This window comes from Maylandia zebra, linkage group LG22 (assembly GCF_041146795.1).
Source record: "Maylandia zebra isolate NMK-2024a linkage group LG22, Mzebra_GT3a, whole genome shotgun sequence".
In the NCBI taxonomy this organism is placed as follows: domain Eukaryota; kingdom Metazoa; phylum Chordata; class Actinopteri; order Cichliformes; family Cichlidae; genus Maylandia; species Maylandia zebra.
The window spans coordinates 19,617,073-19,634,112 of record NC_135187.1 but is presented as its reverse complement, the minus strand read 5'-3'; the positions used below and the strand labels follow the sequence as shown (position 1 = coordinate 19,634,112).

General features: G+C 43.8%; 2 protein-coding genes across 6 annotated transcripts; both read right to left on the bottom strand.

Annotated features, from left to right (window-relative positions):
* Nucleotides 1–47: 47 nt before the first annotated feature.
* Nucleotides 48–9,034, bottom strand: sesn2 (sestrin 2). 3 transcript variants are annotated; one of them, XM_004548009.3, is made up of 11 exons: nt 8,198–9,033; nt 7,234–7,299; nt 6,426–6,614; nt 3,542–3,724; nt 2,509–2,730; nt 2,197–2,332; nt 2,003–2,118; nt 1,790–1,873; nt 1,191–1,297; nt 954–1,098; nt 48–713 (listed from the first exon to the last, which is right to left on the bottom strand). In XM_004548009.3, exons 1-11 carry the CDS (start codon nt 8,531–8,533, stop codon nt 627–629), a joined length of 1,671 nt encoding a protein of 556 aa, XP_004548066.2. In that variant the 5' UTR covers nt 8,534–9,033; the 3' UTR covers nt 48–626. The 3 variants fall into 3 exon arrangements, with proteins under 3 accessions (XP_004548066.2, XP_023009686.2, XP_023009687.2); XM_023153918.3 differs by having other exon boundaries at nt 2,003–2,332; nt 8,198–9,034; XM_023153919.3 differs by lacking the exon at nt 8,198–9,033 and adding an exon at nt 7,724–7,879 and having other exon boundaries at nt 2,003–2,332.
* A 1,045-nt stretch (nt 9,035–10,079) lies between these two features.
* On the bottom strand, nt 10,080–15,269 carry matn1 (matrilin 1). 3 transcript variants are annotated; one of them, XM_076879081.1, is made up of 10 exons: nt 14,963–15,269; nt 13,356–13,540; nt 13,100–13,264; nt 12,780–13,002; nt 11,838–11,966; nt 11,568–11,740; nt 11,250–11,481; nt 11,008–11,160; nt 10,853–10,928; nt 10,080–10,728 (listed from the first exon to the last, which is right to left on the bottom strand). In XM_076879081.1, exons 1-10 carry the CDS (start codon nt 15,048–15,050, stop codon nt 10,677–10,679), a joined length of 1,476 nt encoding a protein of 491 aa, XP_076735196.1. In that variant the 5' UTR covers nt 15,051–15,269; the 3' UTR covers nt 10,080–10,676. The 3 variants fall into 3 exon arrangements, with proteins under 3 accessions (XP_076735196.1, XP_076735195.1, XP_076735197.1); XM_076879080.1 differs by having other exon boundaries at nt 11,838–11,969; nt 14,963–15,268; XM_076879082.1 differs by lacking the exon at nt 11,838–11,966 and having other exon boundaries at nt 14,963–15,268.
* Between the last annotated feature and the right edge of the window lie 1,771 nt (nt 15,270–17,040).

The window sequence follows — 17,040 nt, the reverse complement described above, 5'->3', positions numbered from 1 at the left end:
AGAAGGAAAGACTTAAAAAAAAAAAAAAAACCCCACACACAACACTGTTGATTTTGATAACAAAGTAACTTTTATTGTATATAGAAATACAAGCTGTTTGTCTCATCTCAGCCTCAGTGTGCAACAGACAGAGAGGACTGAGTCATCAGTAGTACTGGTGTGATCAATGGCGTTTGTCTGACAAGCAAACAGTCAGCAATGAAAACAATCTGAATCACCACACTGATTTTGATATGCCAGACCCAATTGCACCACTGCACCTGGCGTCTGTGTGACAAGAATGTGTGCAAGACAGCACCACTTGAGGTTCAAGTGTGAAATTAAAACCTAATGATAGACTTCAGTGCAAAAAAGAAGAAAAGGAACAAAATAAAGACAAAAAATGGTAACGCAATTTAAATACATGACATTCCAGGCGCAAAGCAGCATCAAAACATTAACACTGAAACATACGATATGAATGAGCAAACATTCACTGTAGTGTATGTGTGTGTGTGTGTGTGTGTGTGTGTGTGTGTGTGTGTGTGTGTGTGTGTGTGTGTGTGTGTGTGTACAAGGATTGGACTGTGGTGTAAATCACAGCTGGCTCAGCATCTGCAAAAATGTGTGCAAGTGAAGCGAGGCTGTCATCTCATGTAGTGTGTAATAGCTCGTAAGATGTAGAGAAGTGCCGCCTGTAGCCGGGCTTCCATCACTATTAGGTTGGCATGAACCTGCACCCAAAAAAAGAAGAAAAAAAAAAAAGAAAAGAAACATGTCATTTCCTTCAGTTCACAAGGTGACACGCTGTAACACTTCCTTCTCTGATGACATTTAAAAAAGGAAGGACGCACTAAAATGCCAAATGATACATTAGTTGATTCTGAGGGTACCAAAGAGAGATGACGTGTTAAAATGTCAAATGATACGTGACAGAGGAGGCCAGGTTAAGTGCCTGTTTGAACTTGTCATACCTTTTCAGAGTGTCTGAAGTGTTTCCAGAAGGAGTGGTAAATGCGTGCTGTGGTCTGCTCGGGGTGACAGGCCATGGTTTTTACAAACACCTTCAGAGAGCGTTCCAGCAACACGTTCACACTGCCGTAGTCGTAATCATCGTATCTGGACTTGCGAAGTGACATAAATGTTAATGCTACAGTAGAGAAATGTTAAAGGTGGCTGAACTTTTGCATGGGTGGCACCTTTACACCCACCGTATTCCATAAAGACAGTGGATGTAGTTCCACAGAGCTTTTCTTAGAGTGTGAGTATCCACGCCTTCATGCATGGCCATCCTGTGGTAGGTCAAGTTGCACACAATCTGCAAATTCACATTAGTGTTTGCTCAGTTCACTTTTTTATAACTTTATAGAAGATCACCTCCTGTAGACCATTATACAGAATACAGATTTAAACACTTCCAAAAGTGGCTTCACTTTTCAGACCTCCATCCTTTATATACAGTCTAACCAAACCAGGTGATGCTTGTAAAATTCACAAAAGAAAAATGAGCTGGGATTGGTGTCAGTCATTTGTTTATTTACCGAATGATCTGGAATAAGTGCAAATAAAAAGATTTCTGTGTATTTGCAGTCTACTCTAAGCCAGGAAAACCCTTTTCTACAATACACATGTATTCACCACCCACTTCTTTTTCCTGACACTAAGCAGTTTTATTTCAAGTGTATAAACAAACAAGGAGGTCAACAGTATCTCCTCCCATTCTTAGTCTCAGCTAGGTGAAGTAGTGTAACATGCACTTCAAGAGATAGACCTTTCACATCACCCACACAGCAGCCTTTGGTGATGGTACCTGAAAGTTTTCATCCAATAGCTGGCCCATGTCTGGCAGGAGCCTGTTAAGCAGAGAGAATCCATGGTCCTCCCATGAATAGTCCTACACATGAGACACAACCATTAACAACGTTACCATCTACAACACAAGGCACAAAAAAATCAAGGAGTGTTGCTCACTATAATAAGTTTGACATAGATTTTAAAAAAGGAAAAATATGCCTTAAACTACCTGTGCTCGCATGGTGGGTGGTGCCTGCTCTCCTCTGGGAGCAAAGTCCTCATATCTGAATTCTGGTTCCTCCACAAGACGCAACACCAGGTCAGGTGGAGCGCCCCTCACCACCGCTAAACCAACAACAGAGAGGAAGTGGTGAGTCAACAGGTGACTGAGAGTGATGCAGGGGTAAGCAGTCAGATCTGTACCCGTAGGTATGCTTTCGCTCCTCTCCCTTTCAAAGCGAGTAACCATCTCCTCCTGTGTGCACTCCTCCTCCTGCTGCTGCTGCAGCTCCACCATCCTCTTCATCAGCACCTCCACCTCCACGGCTCCATCAGCCAGCTGGAGAAGATCAGATAAATGAAGTCGGCGCTTTGTTGTTTCAGTGTGTGTTCGCAGTTTTCTTTCCTAAGTGAGTGGGTATCTTTTGGCTGTTACTAAACTTTAAATCAACTACCTCCACCCTCCTGTCATTTTAAGCCTGTTAGGCCTGAGATCAGAACATCTGTTTGACTCACCTCGTGCCTGCCGTCCTCGTGAGCGGGGCTGTGTGCGGGGCTGTGAGGACTGTGAGAAAGTGATGGAGGCTGAAAGGTGTAGCCCCCAATGTGGTCAGGTTCTGGGTTTAAACCACAGCCCCAAACGAACGAGCACAACGAGTGAGCGTGCGCCATGAGCACCACGGCGTGTATCAGTTCAGCCAGTGACCAGCGAGGCTCTGCTCCGGGGCACACCAGTTCCTGCAGGACAGATAGGCAGATGTTGGGCTCATGCAGTTTCAGATTGTGTGTTTGCTGGAAATTAATGCCAGGCTGTGGACCAGTTTGCTGGGGGTGTTACCGGTTTGGCATTTGTTGGTGGTTTGATTTGCCTGTCTGCACTAAAGATAAGCCGCATTATCTAATTTAGCAATTTCCCTTAACTGCAATTTTAGACGGTAGAAAATTCTACTGGAAGCACTTTGATACACTTAAACTTTAAGAAGATATCAGTGTTATGTTTGATCCTGTTAGATGGTTCTCAAGTTAATCTTTTAAAAGCAGTTGCAGATAGACTTTTGTGCATGCCAACAATGTGGTACCTTGTACAGAGAAACAACACACGAAGGCGGCTTCATTTAGGGTTTGCTCAAACTAGTCACCCAGTGCTTGTCTGACTCAGGTGATCAGCGTGCACAGTTAAGCACACTCAAGTGCTATCTCCGTTGAGATACACATCTGGGGTGACTGTGACAAAGAAGGCAAACGCCCCCCCCCAAAAAAAAAGATATCACACTAATATTGTCATTGTCAATTCTTTTGACTATGATAATGAAAATCAGACATTTCACTCTCACAGTCCTAGGTATCAGATTTAAAGAGGCGGAACTACACCTGTCTGTGCTGATGCAAAATGATAGGGTCTGTTACTCTTTATATGGAAGACAATTGGGTGTTTACCACACAGGAAATAGCGGCTGAGTCACTGAGGGAGTGAGTTTGGATTCAAGTCAGAAATTAGAGTTGGAGTAAGACACAGGGAGTGAGTGGGTGAGCGGGAGATGTGTCTGACCTGGATGTGCTGCTGCGTAATGAGCCAGGGTCTGTGTGCCAGCAGCTTGTTGAGTGTTTGCAGGCTGCGGAGTTTGGCGGGAGCGTGCTCCAGGCCGCTTAGCCAGCTCTCCTCCCCTCCGGCCTCCAAGTAGCCTGCGCTGTGCTGCTGCACCAGGTATGAGCAGTGGTGCCGAGCTGCAGCCTGCCAGACGCAAAGAACGGTCCAAGTTAACAGCGGGGAAGAGAAACTCTAACCCTGACCACTGAAAACAACGCTTCACACATTCTCTGTTCACATATCTGTGTGCAACAAATCCATAATACAGAGAAAGTGTCAGAGGTTAAAACAACACAGCTGAACTTGCACAGGTGGGTGCAGTGAGTGGTATTTCTAAAGTGTTACGGGCTGTTAATGTGAAGCAATACTGAAGACACATAGATCGCATTAGCAGAAAGGCACTAACAGTCTTTGGATGTCTTACTGTTTTGCTATGAAACAATTTCTGAATGTCCCTGAAGGTTTCATTGCCATTACTGTTCAGTGACCATTACCAAAACGTGTGTTATTTGCCAACTGAATGCAGATGTTTAAGCATTAAGAATGCGACCTTCTAAATACTCTATTATACAAATATATGATCACATCTCAAATTTGAGTTCAGTCAGTATAGCAAAAATCTGTATAAACATTTTTCAAATTGAAAAAACATAAGTCCAAGGCACAGCATCATAATATTACAGTATTAACATCTAACTGAAGCTACATTCCCAGGTTATACTACAAAATGTCTTAACATTAATTCTAAGATATAAAGAGAACTGTGAATTTTGGGGACTTGAGATGCATATTCTGCCTCTGCAGCTTTTTCAAAAAGTCCCTGATAGTGGTGACGTCTCTCCCAGTGCTCCAGTTTTGTGACATCTACCTATATCTTGTAAAGAATCCCTCAGCTTGCACTGCTACCAGGATGAAAGCTTTCAAAGTACGGACTGGAGGACAATGGACCAGAGTTCTGTTTTGCCCTCCAGGCAGCTGTGTCCCAGTAGCTCTGACATCAGGTGAAAACTACAAATAAGTTTTATTAAAAAAGAAAGTTTCAGACTAATCTTAAAAGAAGAGAGGGGGTCTGTCTCCAGGATCCAAACTGGGAGCTGGTGTTAGGGAAGAGCCCCATATCTTTATTCTACTTTTAGAATTTCTAAAAGTAGAACTAGGAGTCACAAGTAAGCCCGTAGTCTGGCAGAACAGTGCTCTGTTGAGATAACATGACACCAGAAGGGCTTCAAATATGATGGAGTTCGATTAATCCAGATTTTATGGTGAGGAGAAGAAGTTTAAATTCAGTTCTGGAGTTAACATGGAGCCAGTTAGAAGCGAATATGAGAAAACCATATTCACAACACTCTGATCATAGGCAAGACAAGCATCGAAAATACGTAAATACATAACAATGAAAAACACTGGAAAATACTGGCAACAGCCGGTGCTACCCCTCAGTGTCCTAGCAGACACACCTATGGTATCAATTTCAAAATCCTATGTCGCCTTATTCTCAAGTTGTTAAGTCATTCACAAGATTTTCAGAAAACCTGACCTCTCACCTTGAGGTCAAAGTCACTGAGAGCCGAACTCCTCAGAGATTGTTAATAGAAGCACGTATGGTATCAACTTCAAAATCCTTGGGGTCTTCCTTCTCAAGTTTTCCCATTCACAAGACTTTCAGGAAACCTGAGCTCCGACCTTGACCTCGAGGTCACAGATTCAAACTCTTCAGAGATGTTTAGACACACCTATGGTATCAATTTGAAACTCCTTCGTAGCTTCGTTCTTAATGTTTACAATCTTGGGTGTCCACATAGCTGCCCGTTCAGTGGGGTGACGACAATACCCCATCAGCCTTTTATGACTGAGGGGTGAAAAGCAAAAAAAGCAGGAATTATGTGATAATCCACTGTAATCTGGTATTTTGACTTAGTTAACGTTCTCATTTGTTTTTCTTTTCCCTACACATTACTATGTGTCACGACAAGAAGCCATGAAGCAGGAATTCTGGAAAGTCAAACATGTGGTGGTTTAGAACTGTTTAGAACGCCTGCAGCATTTAATAACAATGTCAGTATTTAGCACCAGTTTATTGCTGTAGCAGGAGGAAGCAATACAGTTTTTATTGCTGTGTTTATATTTCATTCTATCCCTACTGAAAACGGACCATTAACATCAGTGCTTGCAATTGTAATCCTCTAAGTGAGACTTCTAAGGTCCCGGAGAGAAGACAGAGGACAACAAAGGACCTGAGCCTTCTACCTGCACACACAGTCATTGCCGTCAGACAACACATAAGTGTGTTTCCATAGCATTCACACTCAAATGCTCAGAACTCGTACCAAACATCACACATCAAGTCCACCAATATTACCCACTGCTCTAACTAGTACATCAGGCCAATTAAAGGTTCTGGTGTTTAAACACACACACACACACACACTACTCTACTCTAAGATTTTGTTTGAACAGTAGAAAAGATTAAATGGAGACCAAAGAACTATAATCATTTTGTATCAATGACAAAACGATTTAACCTCAAGTGTCAGAACTACTACGATGGAAAAAATCTAAAATAACAATCTCGTCTGTTTGAGAGTGAGAATTTACTTTGATGTTCACAATTGTTAATTCTTTATTTGGTTCATCGTGCATGCACATGGCTGCAGTACACACTACATATGATTTCTTTTTAAGGAACTACATATACTATTTCACATTTCTCCTACAAAAGACCTTAAAGGAGGCTGAATAGTGTTTTACAAACAGTCCAAATTATGATGAAACCCCGTTCGAAGCAATTTGTCAGCTTTCTGCTGAAAAGTAATTAAAGTTGGAGGCTAAAAAACATTTTTCTTACCATGACAGCAATGTAGTGTCTCCAGTGACGGGGCAAGGGGCCGTCCATCTCCAACAAAGCATGCTGGGTCTTTAGGAAGCAGCAGAGGTAGGCTGGGTGCATCGCCATGACCATAGAGATGTGATCCACACGCCCCAGCGAAAGAAAAGACTCAATCAGGACATCCTGGTTTGGCCCTCCTTTTAAAATCTAAAGAGGAAAAAAAACAAAACATAACTGAATCCTGAGTAAACTTAATTAAGGTTTCTTCTTCTTTATGAAAAAGAAAAGAAAAAGAAATCTGAATGAGTCACATTATGAGCTAAGACATTATCAGCCACTAGCTTTGGCAACTCAGCTCGGGTGTTGCATCTGTTGAATGCAACAGGCAGTGTAGTATTGCAGCAGAATAAATAGCATCATTTCAATGAGCAAGTCTGTTAGGTCATTACGTATGTCCGTTTCTAAAACGGAAAATAATTTAAAAATAAACTTACATAAAAAACCCTGTGGGAAAAAAATGTAGGTCAATGGAGATTCAAATATATTTTTAAGTTTAGAACATTTCAATTATATTTATATGAAAAGCTTAAGTTCAAAGTAACAGCTGTTAGTTCATTATGTTAGCAACCTGAAACAAGCCCTGTAAAAATCACAGGATTAGACATGAAGGCCAGCTGTGTGCCACTCTGACATCAACCTGAGGGGGAAAAAAAAAAAATCTGGCATCTAGACAGGGTGCAAGTCTGACACACAAACAATGGAAATAGCAAAAACATACTTGTAGTAATCCGGAAACTCATTCTTTTTTATTAAGTTGCATACACACCTCTTTTGCAGGGATAAAGGCACTTGGACCTGAGGCCAGAGCCCGAGGTACCTGGACTCCTTGCTCCTGGCAACAAAAGAAGACACAAACAACACGTAATTATCATTCAGTTTGTACTTGATTATTGCTCTGGTTTATCAAAATTTCAGTCAAGATTCCAATCAACCCTAAAGGATTCATCTTGTCTACGGAAATCATCCCTAAAGGATTCATCTTGTCTACGGAAATCAACCTCAAACGCAGCTCATTTCTGTGACTGACACGCGAAAAATACCTTTTCAGACTTTTTCCATGCACAAAAAAGTTTACCATTGTAAATATTCACATTTATCCAAATCGCTGATATGCTTATATGAAATATGTTCAGCTTAACAACGCCTCAGCCTCCTTTAGCTTGCCTAGACCTTCTTTGAACCGTAACAGGCCACCCGTTTCGTAACTAGTACGCTTCAAACTTCCACGTTTAACCAAAACACGCGTTAAAACTCACTGACATCGGAAGCTCGGACGCTAAACGTTGCCCTGTTTGTTATTTTCAGCACAAACACAAATGAAAGGCGTCTAAAGCAGCCTGCCTTTTTAATTTCTAGAAGCTACACTGGGCCGTGTCTGCTGGTGGTGTGTTTTTCAGGCAGCGGGAGGGGGCGTGTCCGGCCCGGTTGTTTGTGCACACCGCTTCAGAGTCTTGCATCACCTACAGTCTGATGAAACCAGCAGCAGTCCGGTAGCAATAAAAATCACCATCAGCTGATGAGAGAGGTGAACCTACCCTTACCTAACCTTATAACGTCATCATGCAAAGCAAAAGCAGTCCTCCTGAGAGTACCTAAAAGTCCTTTAATGGTACAAAAGGTGCCCGAGCGCTATTGGAGTAAGATTTTTTCCCCCCCTATCTGTCAGTTAATGCGGCCTGCAAACCTCACAGAAGAAGGGGAAGTCTGTCGGTGAATTGTGCATGCATTACCTGTGCGGTCCGCAGGAGCTCGACGGCTCTCTCCCGTACTTCCTGCAGCGGACACGACCTGGACAGCCGGAGCAGATGCAGAAGAGTTTGTTTACGCAGTCGCTCCGAGCCGTGCCGCTCCAGGTCTAAACACTGGAGAACCCCTTGGCTTAACTCCTCCAGAGCCGCTCTCCGCTCCCCGTCATCCCTGCTGCACAATCGCGCTAAGCTCTTCGAAGTCGGTCCAGCATCAGATTCAGACTCGGACCGGTGGCCACACGAACGCCGAGCGGCGGGCACTCCTCCCGGCTTGCTGCCTCCATTAGCCTGGCAGGTAGCCGCGGGATTACTGGCCATGTCCCGGAGCACCTTTGTAGAGTTGAGCTGCCTGTCGTTACCGAGCAGCAGTTAGCCTAAAGTATTAATTTAACGCTAACCCTTAACGTTAGCTGAAAACATGTATTCTTCTTCACTGACACAACCTCGAGGTATCTGCCGCCGGTCTTCTTATTTTTACTGCGCAATCGTCTGCTTCGCAAATTATTAACACCGACGAACCACCTTCAGAGAGCGCCACCTTTTTTTTCCCACCCGGCTTCCTGACCGTGAACGCCGACGGCGGTTAGCTCGCTACGCTAGCAGATGCTGCAGACTCTTTCAGCCGCAGCTATGACGATTTCCGGTAATGAAAACAACGCGAGCCGCTGATTTATATTTGGACTGGGCATCGTGGACATAATGCCGAGTTAAACTTAAAACTATCTTGCGTAAGGCACCGGGAATAATGTAGAGTTTTCACACGCTCCTTCCGCTCAGATCTTGGCGAGCTTCCCCCGTGTAACGTCATCGTGACGTATGCGCAACTTTCCTGTGATAAACAGCAGGCGGCTGTTGTCTCTTTAAATGTTACTAACAGTAACAGCGTATCCATAAGTCGCTGTTTTCTCTTTTCTTTACAAAGTGAGCATGTGTTCATTTCAGGCGGGTTTTTTTATTTTATTTTATTCCTAATGCCTTTGCTCATACTGATAAACAGGTTTTAGTCAAGATGATACATGAAGGGATATATATAAAGTAAAGAAATCACCTGTTTTGAAAGTATTCTTATGACTCTGCTTTATTGTACCCACTCTGTGTTCTACACTGTAATCACTCCAGTCTTTTTTTGGACACATAGTATATCTGTAGAACTATTATATTATACTTTTCTGCAATTTCTGCTGCGATCTTGGCTAGATCTCTCTTGAAAAAGACATTGATCCCAATTAGTCTTTTTACCTGGATAGTATTTTGTGTTTACTAATTATGCAAGCTGTAAACTTACACATTCCCCATCAATTACCAAAGCCTTGAGCAAGGTCATAAAATTACTGATATTACAAAAATGACAAAGCTTAAGTTTAATATTTAATGTGAAACAGACACCAGTCAGGGTTAATATGTATGATGATGATATAATTACTTTTATCATTTAGTCAAAATCACTGAAATTAAATGGTAGATTAGCTGATGTCATTCTGTTACCTTCACAACTGCAGCAATCCTTTAATTATACAAGAACCCAGCACTTTACCGCAAACATCTCGGACTTTGTCTTGGACATTGCCACCTGGGAAGTACCTAAAATGTCTGTGTGCTGAATCAGGTCACTGAGCTAATGTGTGGCAGACATGCTGGCAATATCAACCCAGTCCTTCTGGTCCTCTGGAAACCATATTGTGGAACCTCTGGGTTTTTCCACAATCTTTTATATTAAAGTAACTAAAACTGTATAAATTATTTGTTGTGTCTGTATGTGCACGTGTAATTCTAGAGTGGGATATAATGGTTTCACAATTTTCTGTTTACTTCCTGAATCACCTTTATTTAGGAAAATAAAAAGAAATCAATGATGTGTCCTTAGTATCAGACATATCTTATATTAATTTACCTGTATATATCATATACAATGCAAGATAACTTTTGTGAGGATGATAGGAGAAAAAAATGAAGAAGATGAAGGAATAGGGAAATATGACAGTGACATATAAACAGACAAACAAGTGAAGGTGATGTGCTGCTTCGTTTGACATGACAAGACACACACTCTCTGGGGTTTCAGGAACTTCAACACTGTGGCAGCAACAAAGAAAAACCCTTCAGCGTTCCATCACCGTTTCCCTATGAGGGAAGACTTTTATTAGCAAACACACAGGCTGGCTTTGGAGGATGACCTTCAGGGCACATACACACACAAACAGACACACAAACACACACAGAGAGGCATGTTCATGTGGTAACCAACGTTTGTGTCCCAAGGGTAGAAGAGACAAGAGCAGAAGTGTAGAAAAACAAGAGGTGGTTTGGAGGGGTAGGAAAGAGCCAAGGCCTGGATTATCACACACACACACATTGATATGGAGAGGGGTGTGTCTTCAATATTTTACAGGAAGTAAATTTTGTGTGTGTGTGTGTGTTTGTATTTGTACATGGGTGCATGTGAGTAATGGGATACGAGTCCTTAGACGATTTTGTTCTCCAGCAAGGCGATCCTCTTCGACATGCTCTCTAGTAAGATTCTGTCAAGGAGAGAAACTGTGAAGGCAGTCAATAAATCAGACAGTGCGAAAACAACTTTAACACCCTCCCTCCCAAAATAATATCCTCAGACAGTGTCACCTGTCATAAAGGATATGTTTTTTTGTTAGTGCCTGTAGGGCAGCTTCAACTTTCTTTTGGAACTTTACAAGGGAGTCGCATTCACAAGGGTCACCTGTGGAGCCAAGAACACACGGGTTAAAGATTTGTCTGATTTGTGAAGTATAACAACACATTTGTTTAAAACTTCTCACCATTACAGACGTTAATCTGTAGCTTCTTGGCAATCTGGCTCATGGCCTTGAAATCGGCGGTGTAGAAGTAGTGCTCTCCGGTTGGCTCAGAGGCAATCTCTTTCAGCTCGTCCTCAACTGCATTGCCCACTCCGACAGCATACATCTTAAAGCCTGCAATGAACGCGCTCGTTCCTTCATCTGATTCACATAAGTATATATTTTTATTCTGCTTTAGACGTAACCTTCCCACTCCCTCTAACCGTTTTCCTTGGCCTTCTTGGCAGCCTCTCCGATGTAGTCCTGACTGCGCCCATCGGTGAAGACGATGCCCACCTTTGTGACTCCAGGCCGGGCACCCTGACCAAGGCTGAAGCTGTTTTCTACCAGATAACGGAGAGCCTGGCCTGTCATGGTTCCCCTCTCCAGGTAGGCCATCTTTTTCACAGCTTCTTTGAGGTCCTTCTTGTTGTTGTAGCGGCCCAAGGGAAACTCCTGCGGTGGAGCAGAATTAGGATGATGATGAGGGTGGAAGTGAAAATGCTTACTCTAATGTAAAAAAAGAAAAAACTGACTCATACCGGTTTGACTGTGCTGGAGTACTGCACCAGTCCGACATGAGCCTTGCTTTCACTGACGTCCAGCTTGTCGATGATCTGGTTTATCCATTTCTTGACCAGCTCAAAGTTCTCAGGACGCACGCTCTTAGAGCCATCGATCAGAAACACAACGTCTGTTGCGGAGTTGCTGCAAGCTGGTGAAAAACAAAACATACACACACGGGGCATGTTAATGTCAGAGCATATTTATCATACTTGGACACATACCTTCTGAGACAAACACCCACTCACCACTGCAGCTACGACCATTGTCCATGAGGGTAAAACCTTCTCTGCAGGCACACTTGTATGATCCTGGTGTGCTGATGCATACCTGCTCACAGTCATGATCCCCAGTGGCACACAGGTCAGACACTAGGTCTTCTTACATGCACAACACACACACACACACATAAGAGGGGGCAGGCAGGTAGGGTTAGAGGGAGAAATAAAACTATGTCAGTTTGAAAATGGGAAATTCTAGCATTGATTTTTTTAATGATCCACTGTGACCTGCAGTTGACCTGAACAGGTTTGAATATATGTAGATGATGCAAAAATCCAGTGGAGCCTTAAAGCAAACGGAGGAAAAGATCGGAGCAGCCTTAAGCTAATAAAATCCAGTTTTCTGGAGGATTTTTCAACGTGATGCACAGGCTCCTCCTCAACACTATGATAATGCTGCTCTCATCATCTGCACGTGCAGCGATGCTGGCTGCCGCAAAGCGAGAAGCAAACAGCAGTCGAAGCTGCCGCAGACTGGGAGCGCCGAAGGGCATCACTAATTAGAGGCTTAATGATTGGCACTAATGGATCGGTAATTACAGATAGATCAGTCTCGCCTCTCGGTTATGTGAGAGTTGACTGAAGAACAGGACTAAATCTCATTCCAAAAGGTTGTTTCTACCCTAATGCCCTCGTGCTGTGGGGAATTTTAAATGAGTTTGAAGGACTGAATGAATACATTGTAATCTTGTCGAGGACGAGCAGAGGACAAAAGGGAGAGAAGAATAAATTGGAATGAAAAGGATGACAGTCCAGACACCTTACCCTCAGTACAGGGGAGCAGCAGACAGCTCTCTCCACAGGAATGAAGGTGTGCATATAATGAATCCCTCTTTCTTGCTGCTGTATCTATACCTCCTACAGTACATCTCTAATCCTTCTCTCATCTCTTCCTTCTCCCCCTCTTACCACAAAAGGCCTCCTGGAACTTCTTGGTGAGCTTCTCGATAACGCTGTAGCTCTCCACATAGTCCACATGGTCATCCAGAGGATCGCTGGCCATCTGCCTCAGAGTGTTCATGTCCACGCGTCCCACACCGATGGCAAAAATCTCAATGCCGGCGTCTCGTGCACGTTGAGCTATATCCTTTACATTGTCCTGGGGACGCCCGTCTGTCACAATAATGGCAACCTGTGACAGTGAGGGTTCAAAATAGATTATAAAGTTACCATTGCGGTTATGAAAGAGGTGAATTTCACGTGCAAACGCATCTAAACATGTGGCAGACCTTGCCGACGTCAGAAGATTTTGCACGAGCGCCCTCGGCCTCACTGAAGGCAACATTCATTGCAAACTGGATGGCCAGGCCAGTCATGGTTCCGGTGGACAGCGGCTCAATTTTGGTCACAGCCTTGATCAGCCCGGCTTTGGTGCGGTGGGTCTTCAGAGACACCTACAGTTCCACAACAGCGCAGTGAGTGAGATCGAAATGAGAGAAAACAAATCAGAAACGTCGGAAATCGTTTTTTAAACTTTATCCAAACCTCATTCTTAACGCGGCTGGCATAGTTGACAACTCCCACACGAGTGGCGCTGGGTCCAACATTCAGCCCCTCGATGACTTTTGCCAGGAAGACTTTAACTTGCTCAAACTCTGAGGGGCGAACACTGCGACTGCTGTCGATGATGAACACGAGGTCGGTGGGACGGGCTTTGCACAAACCTGCCGCTACACGTGAAGAGAAAAGCAACTCAGATGTCACCGTAATCTCATATTCATTTTATAAAGTTATAAATTATTCCTCATTCCATCATTCCTCATGATGATGGATGGAGATCATGAAAGTCAGGGGAGATGTGGGTGGAGCATGGAGTGAAGGGCTGTTGAGAGGAAAAGGGGAGGGCAGAGGTGATGGAGAGTGGTGAGATGTATATGAGAGGAAGGGCTGGAAACAGGACGCACAGAGGCAGCAAGGGTGGAGAGAGGGAAAGGTGAAAGTACTGCGATGGAGAGAGGACACAAAAAGAGCCACTGACCCACTTTAAGTGTTTTCAGAAAGCTTGTTGAGTATCTCTTGCATGAATATATCAATAATTAATCCATAATTAGATTCCACCAAGAAAAGGCGTGAGAAGTGGTTACATTTTCACAAAAAAAACATGGACTCTGACAGATTTTTTTAGAAAAGGTGTGATGAAATTAAGCTTTGCTACAGCGATACGGCTGGTGACCCGTAGCATTTTCAGTGTAAACGCGGGCATTTTGGCATCATTAAGCAAACTGCAGCCAGCGTCTACTGCATATCACTGATCTCCCTCCTCGCCCTTCACCTCTCTCCCTCCCTCCTCCCCCTTCTCCTTCTGTACACCTCCTCTCAATCTTTGACATGCAAGAAACAGCAACGGCCACACTCCATCCTGAACAAAACAATTATCCAAAATGTGCTTATACAAATTAACGACTTGAAAGAACATCATAACCCCTTTTTTCACGTGGCAGAGCACGTCATCTACTAATCAGGAGGTAGAGCAGGTCATCTTCTAATTATGAGGTTGGTCTTTTGATCCTAGGCTGCTCCAGTCTGCATGCCAAATGTCCTTGGGCACAATACCAACCCCAAGTTGCTCTCCGATGTATCCATCAGAGTGTGAATGTGTGTGAATGTTGAATAGGAAGCATGTAAAAAAGTGCTTGTATGAATGGGTGAATGAGGAGAGTTGAGCTGCATAAAGTGCTATAAGAACCAGTCCATTTACCTTTTCTCCCAGTCCCTTACTTATCATTCTTAAATAGCTATGATATATACAGAAAGTTAGTGTCCACATCTAACCATCATACATTTTTCCCCAAAAAAATGTATGATGATACAGCATCTCATCCAGCCTATTCACACACAACACACAAAAAGATTCTAACCACTCAAAAAAAAATTTATGTCCTTCACCTAAAAGGCAAACTGATGATCAGAGCAATATTTCTCACCTGTTGAGACCAGACTAATGCTCGCTTTTTAAAAGCTGTGTGAGGTTTTTCTGCTCTATGAGTTCACTTTTATGATGATAAAAGGCAAACGGGTGTTAGAAGCAAAGCATCACACAATCAACAGGAGTTAAGACATAGGCTTTAGGGGTTAAAGGTCATTATTCTTACCCATGGCGGCGGCTGTGCGAAGGTCTAAGTTAGCTTGGGCTCCTATTAGGCCAAGCAACAGCAGGAACAACGGCTGGATGGGCGTCATGGTGACAAAGGCGGGGGGTCCGAGCGCGGCCGCAGACGGTCCTAGAGTTGGGAAGCAGAAAAGAAAGCGAAGCGCAGCTCCAAGCGATGGGCACGGCCACAAAGTGAGACCAAGCGACTCTGAGCTGCAGGTTATCAATGCACGAGCTTCACACACTCAGCCCACAGACAACCCCCCTCTAAAGCTGCAGTGTGTGCACGGATGAGTGTGCGTCTGTGGGAAAGAGAAGGAAATACCTGCTCTGGGAGGACCTAAAACGGTGGGCAGGGAAAGACAAACACACCTTGATATGGTTAGGATGGACAGGTAAGTGTGTATGTGAAGGTGGTAAATTTTTGTTGTGTGTGCGCATGTGTGTCCCCCAGTGGGTTACAGTATGTGCGTGTCTGGCTGGGGGTACAGGAGCGGCTGGGGTTTGGTGCAGGGCTCGCGCCAGTGCTGCTGCCCCAGGTTGGATTTGGCCAAAGCTCAAATAAACACCGACATGAATTCCTCTTTTCTATCCGTGTTCCCTCGTATAGCAAACACACATTTATGGTGCGGAAGTGAAGCAGAGCCGCCATACACAGCCTACAGTGTTCCTGCTGCTCTACACGTTGAGCTGCGTGTGTGTGCGCATTCTTCTGTAAATTTTAAATTGTAGGTATACAATCCATTTCCTGGTTTCTGAGTTTCAGTATTCAGTGTCATTCTCAATCTCCTTGCTTCACATTTGTAAACCCTTCTGAAACATTTTTACCTCAAAATCAGTTTTATAATAAGACAGATCAAACACACACACACACACACACACACACACACACACACACACACACACACACACACACACACACACACACACACACAATGAGAGTAAAGGTAAATCAGATTTCCTTTTTTCAGCATCTTCTCCTGAACTTCTCTGGTATATACTCTCCACTGTATGACAGGCAGCAGGGCCCCATTGGAGTAAACACAGCAGCAAAACACACTTTCATCAATAAGTTCATGTACACATCTTTAATCTTGCTATAGAGTCCACACAAACACACTCAACAGAGACCCCTCTTTTCCCCACACACAAGCAGACATTCCTCTGAACCCCCACCCACCCCCTTCCTCCTCCACACAAACTCACTGAACAAGCCGCAATTGAGGAGGGAGTCTGTGAGGGGAAGAGGAGTCGGGGCTCTGGCTGTACAGTAACCAGTTAGTCAGATTTCCAAGTGAAAATGCTGCAAAACCAACTGAACAGGGTGTGTGTGTGTGTGTGTGTGTGTGTGTGTGTGTGTGTGTGTGTGTGTGTGTGTGTGTGTGTGTGTGTGTGTGTGTGTGTGTAATAGTGGTGAAATGTTAGAGATTAAAAAGAGAAGAGATGTTATTCCTGGACAGTGTGTCATCTCTGGAAATGGTCAGTTTGGCTCATAAGAGAAGATACATCACACATGCACAGCATTATGTAGTAACACACACACACACACACACACACACACACACACACACACACACACACACACACACACACACACACACACACACACAGACAGACACAGGTTATGTAACACTGTCTACCGGCAGGCTGGGCAAACATAAGCAGGTAACTGAAAGAACCGGACCTGCATTTGAGAACTACTCTGCTCAAAAACATTACAGGAATATTCGTTCATCGCAGTAAAACACAAAGTCAGCGAAACTTCAGGGATATCAGTCTGTTCATTTAAGGAAGTGAAAACCACTGTGAATCTATTTCACTTGTTTTGGTGCAAATTAAAGTGCTAACAGGGGTAAGAATAAGACAGATAGAGGAGAAGGATATAAACCCAGCAGTAGCACCAGTGTCTGCTCCTTTGAGCAATAAACTGGAGGAGCACTGAAAGAAACAGAGTCCATGAAGGTGTCACAAGGGCACAACGATTATGTTGCTCGCATCCCAGCACTGTGCAATTGAACTGGCAGGTCCACCACTGGCACCCTGTTCTCTTCACAGGTTTACACTGAGCACCTGTGACAG

Bases quoted from the DNA above. Each gene is read 5' to 3' on its own strand.
- sesn2 (XM_023153918.3), bottom strand. From the start codon at position 8,533: ATGGCCAGTAATCCCGCGGCTACCTGCCAGGCTAATGGAGGCAGCAAG. The intron at 7,300-8,197 runs GTAATGCATGCA...TTTTGTTGCCAG, and splicing joins AGCTCCTGCGGACCGCACAG to GAGCAAGGAGTCCAGGTACC. The intron at 714-953 runs GTATGACAAGTT...TTTTGGGTGCAG, and splicing joins ACTTCAGACACTCTGAAAAG to GTTCATGCCAACCTAATAGT.
- matn1 (XM_076879080.1), bottom strand. From the start codon at position 15,050: ATGACGCCCATCCAGCCGTTGTTCCTGCTGTTGCTTGGCCTAATAGGA. The intron at 11,741-11,837 runs GTGAGTGGGTGT...GTTTTTCACCAG, and splicing joins CAATGGTCGTAGCTGCAGTG to CTTGCAGCAACTCCGCAACA. The intron at 11,482-11,567 runs GTATGAGTCAGT...GCTCCACCGCAG, and splicing joins ACTCCAGCACAGTCAAACCG to GAGTTTCCCTTGGGCCGCTA.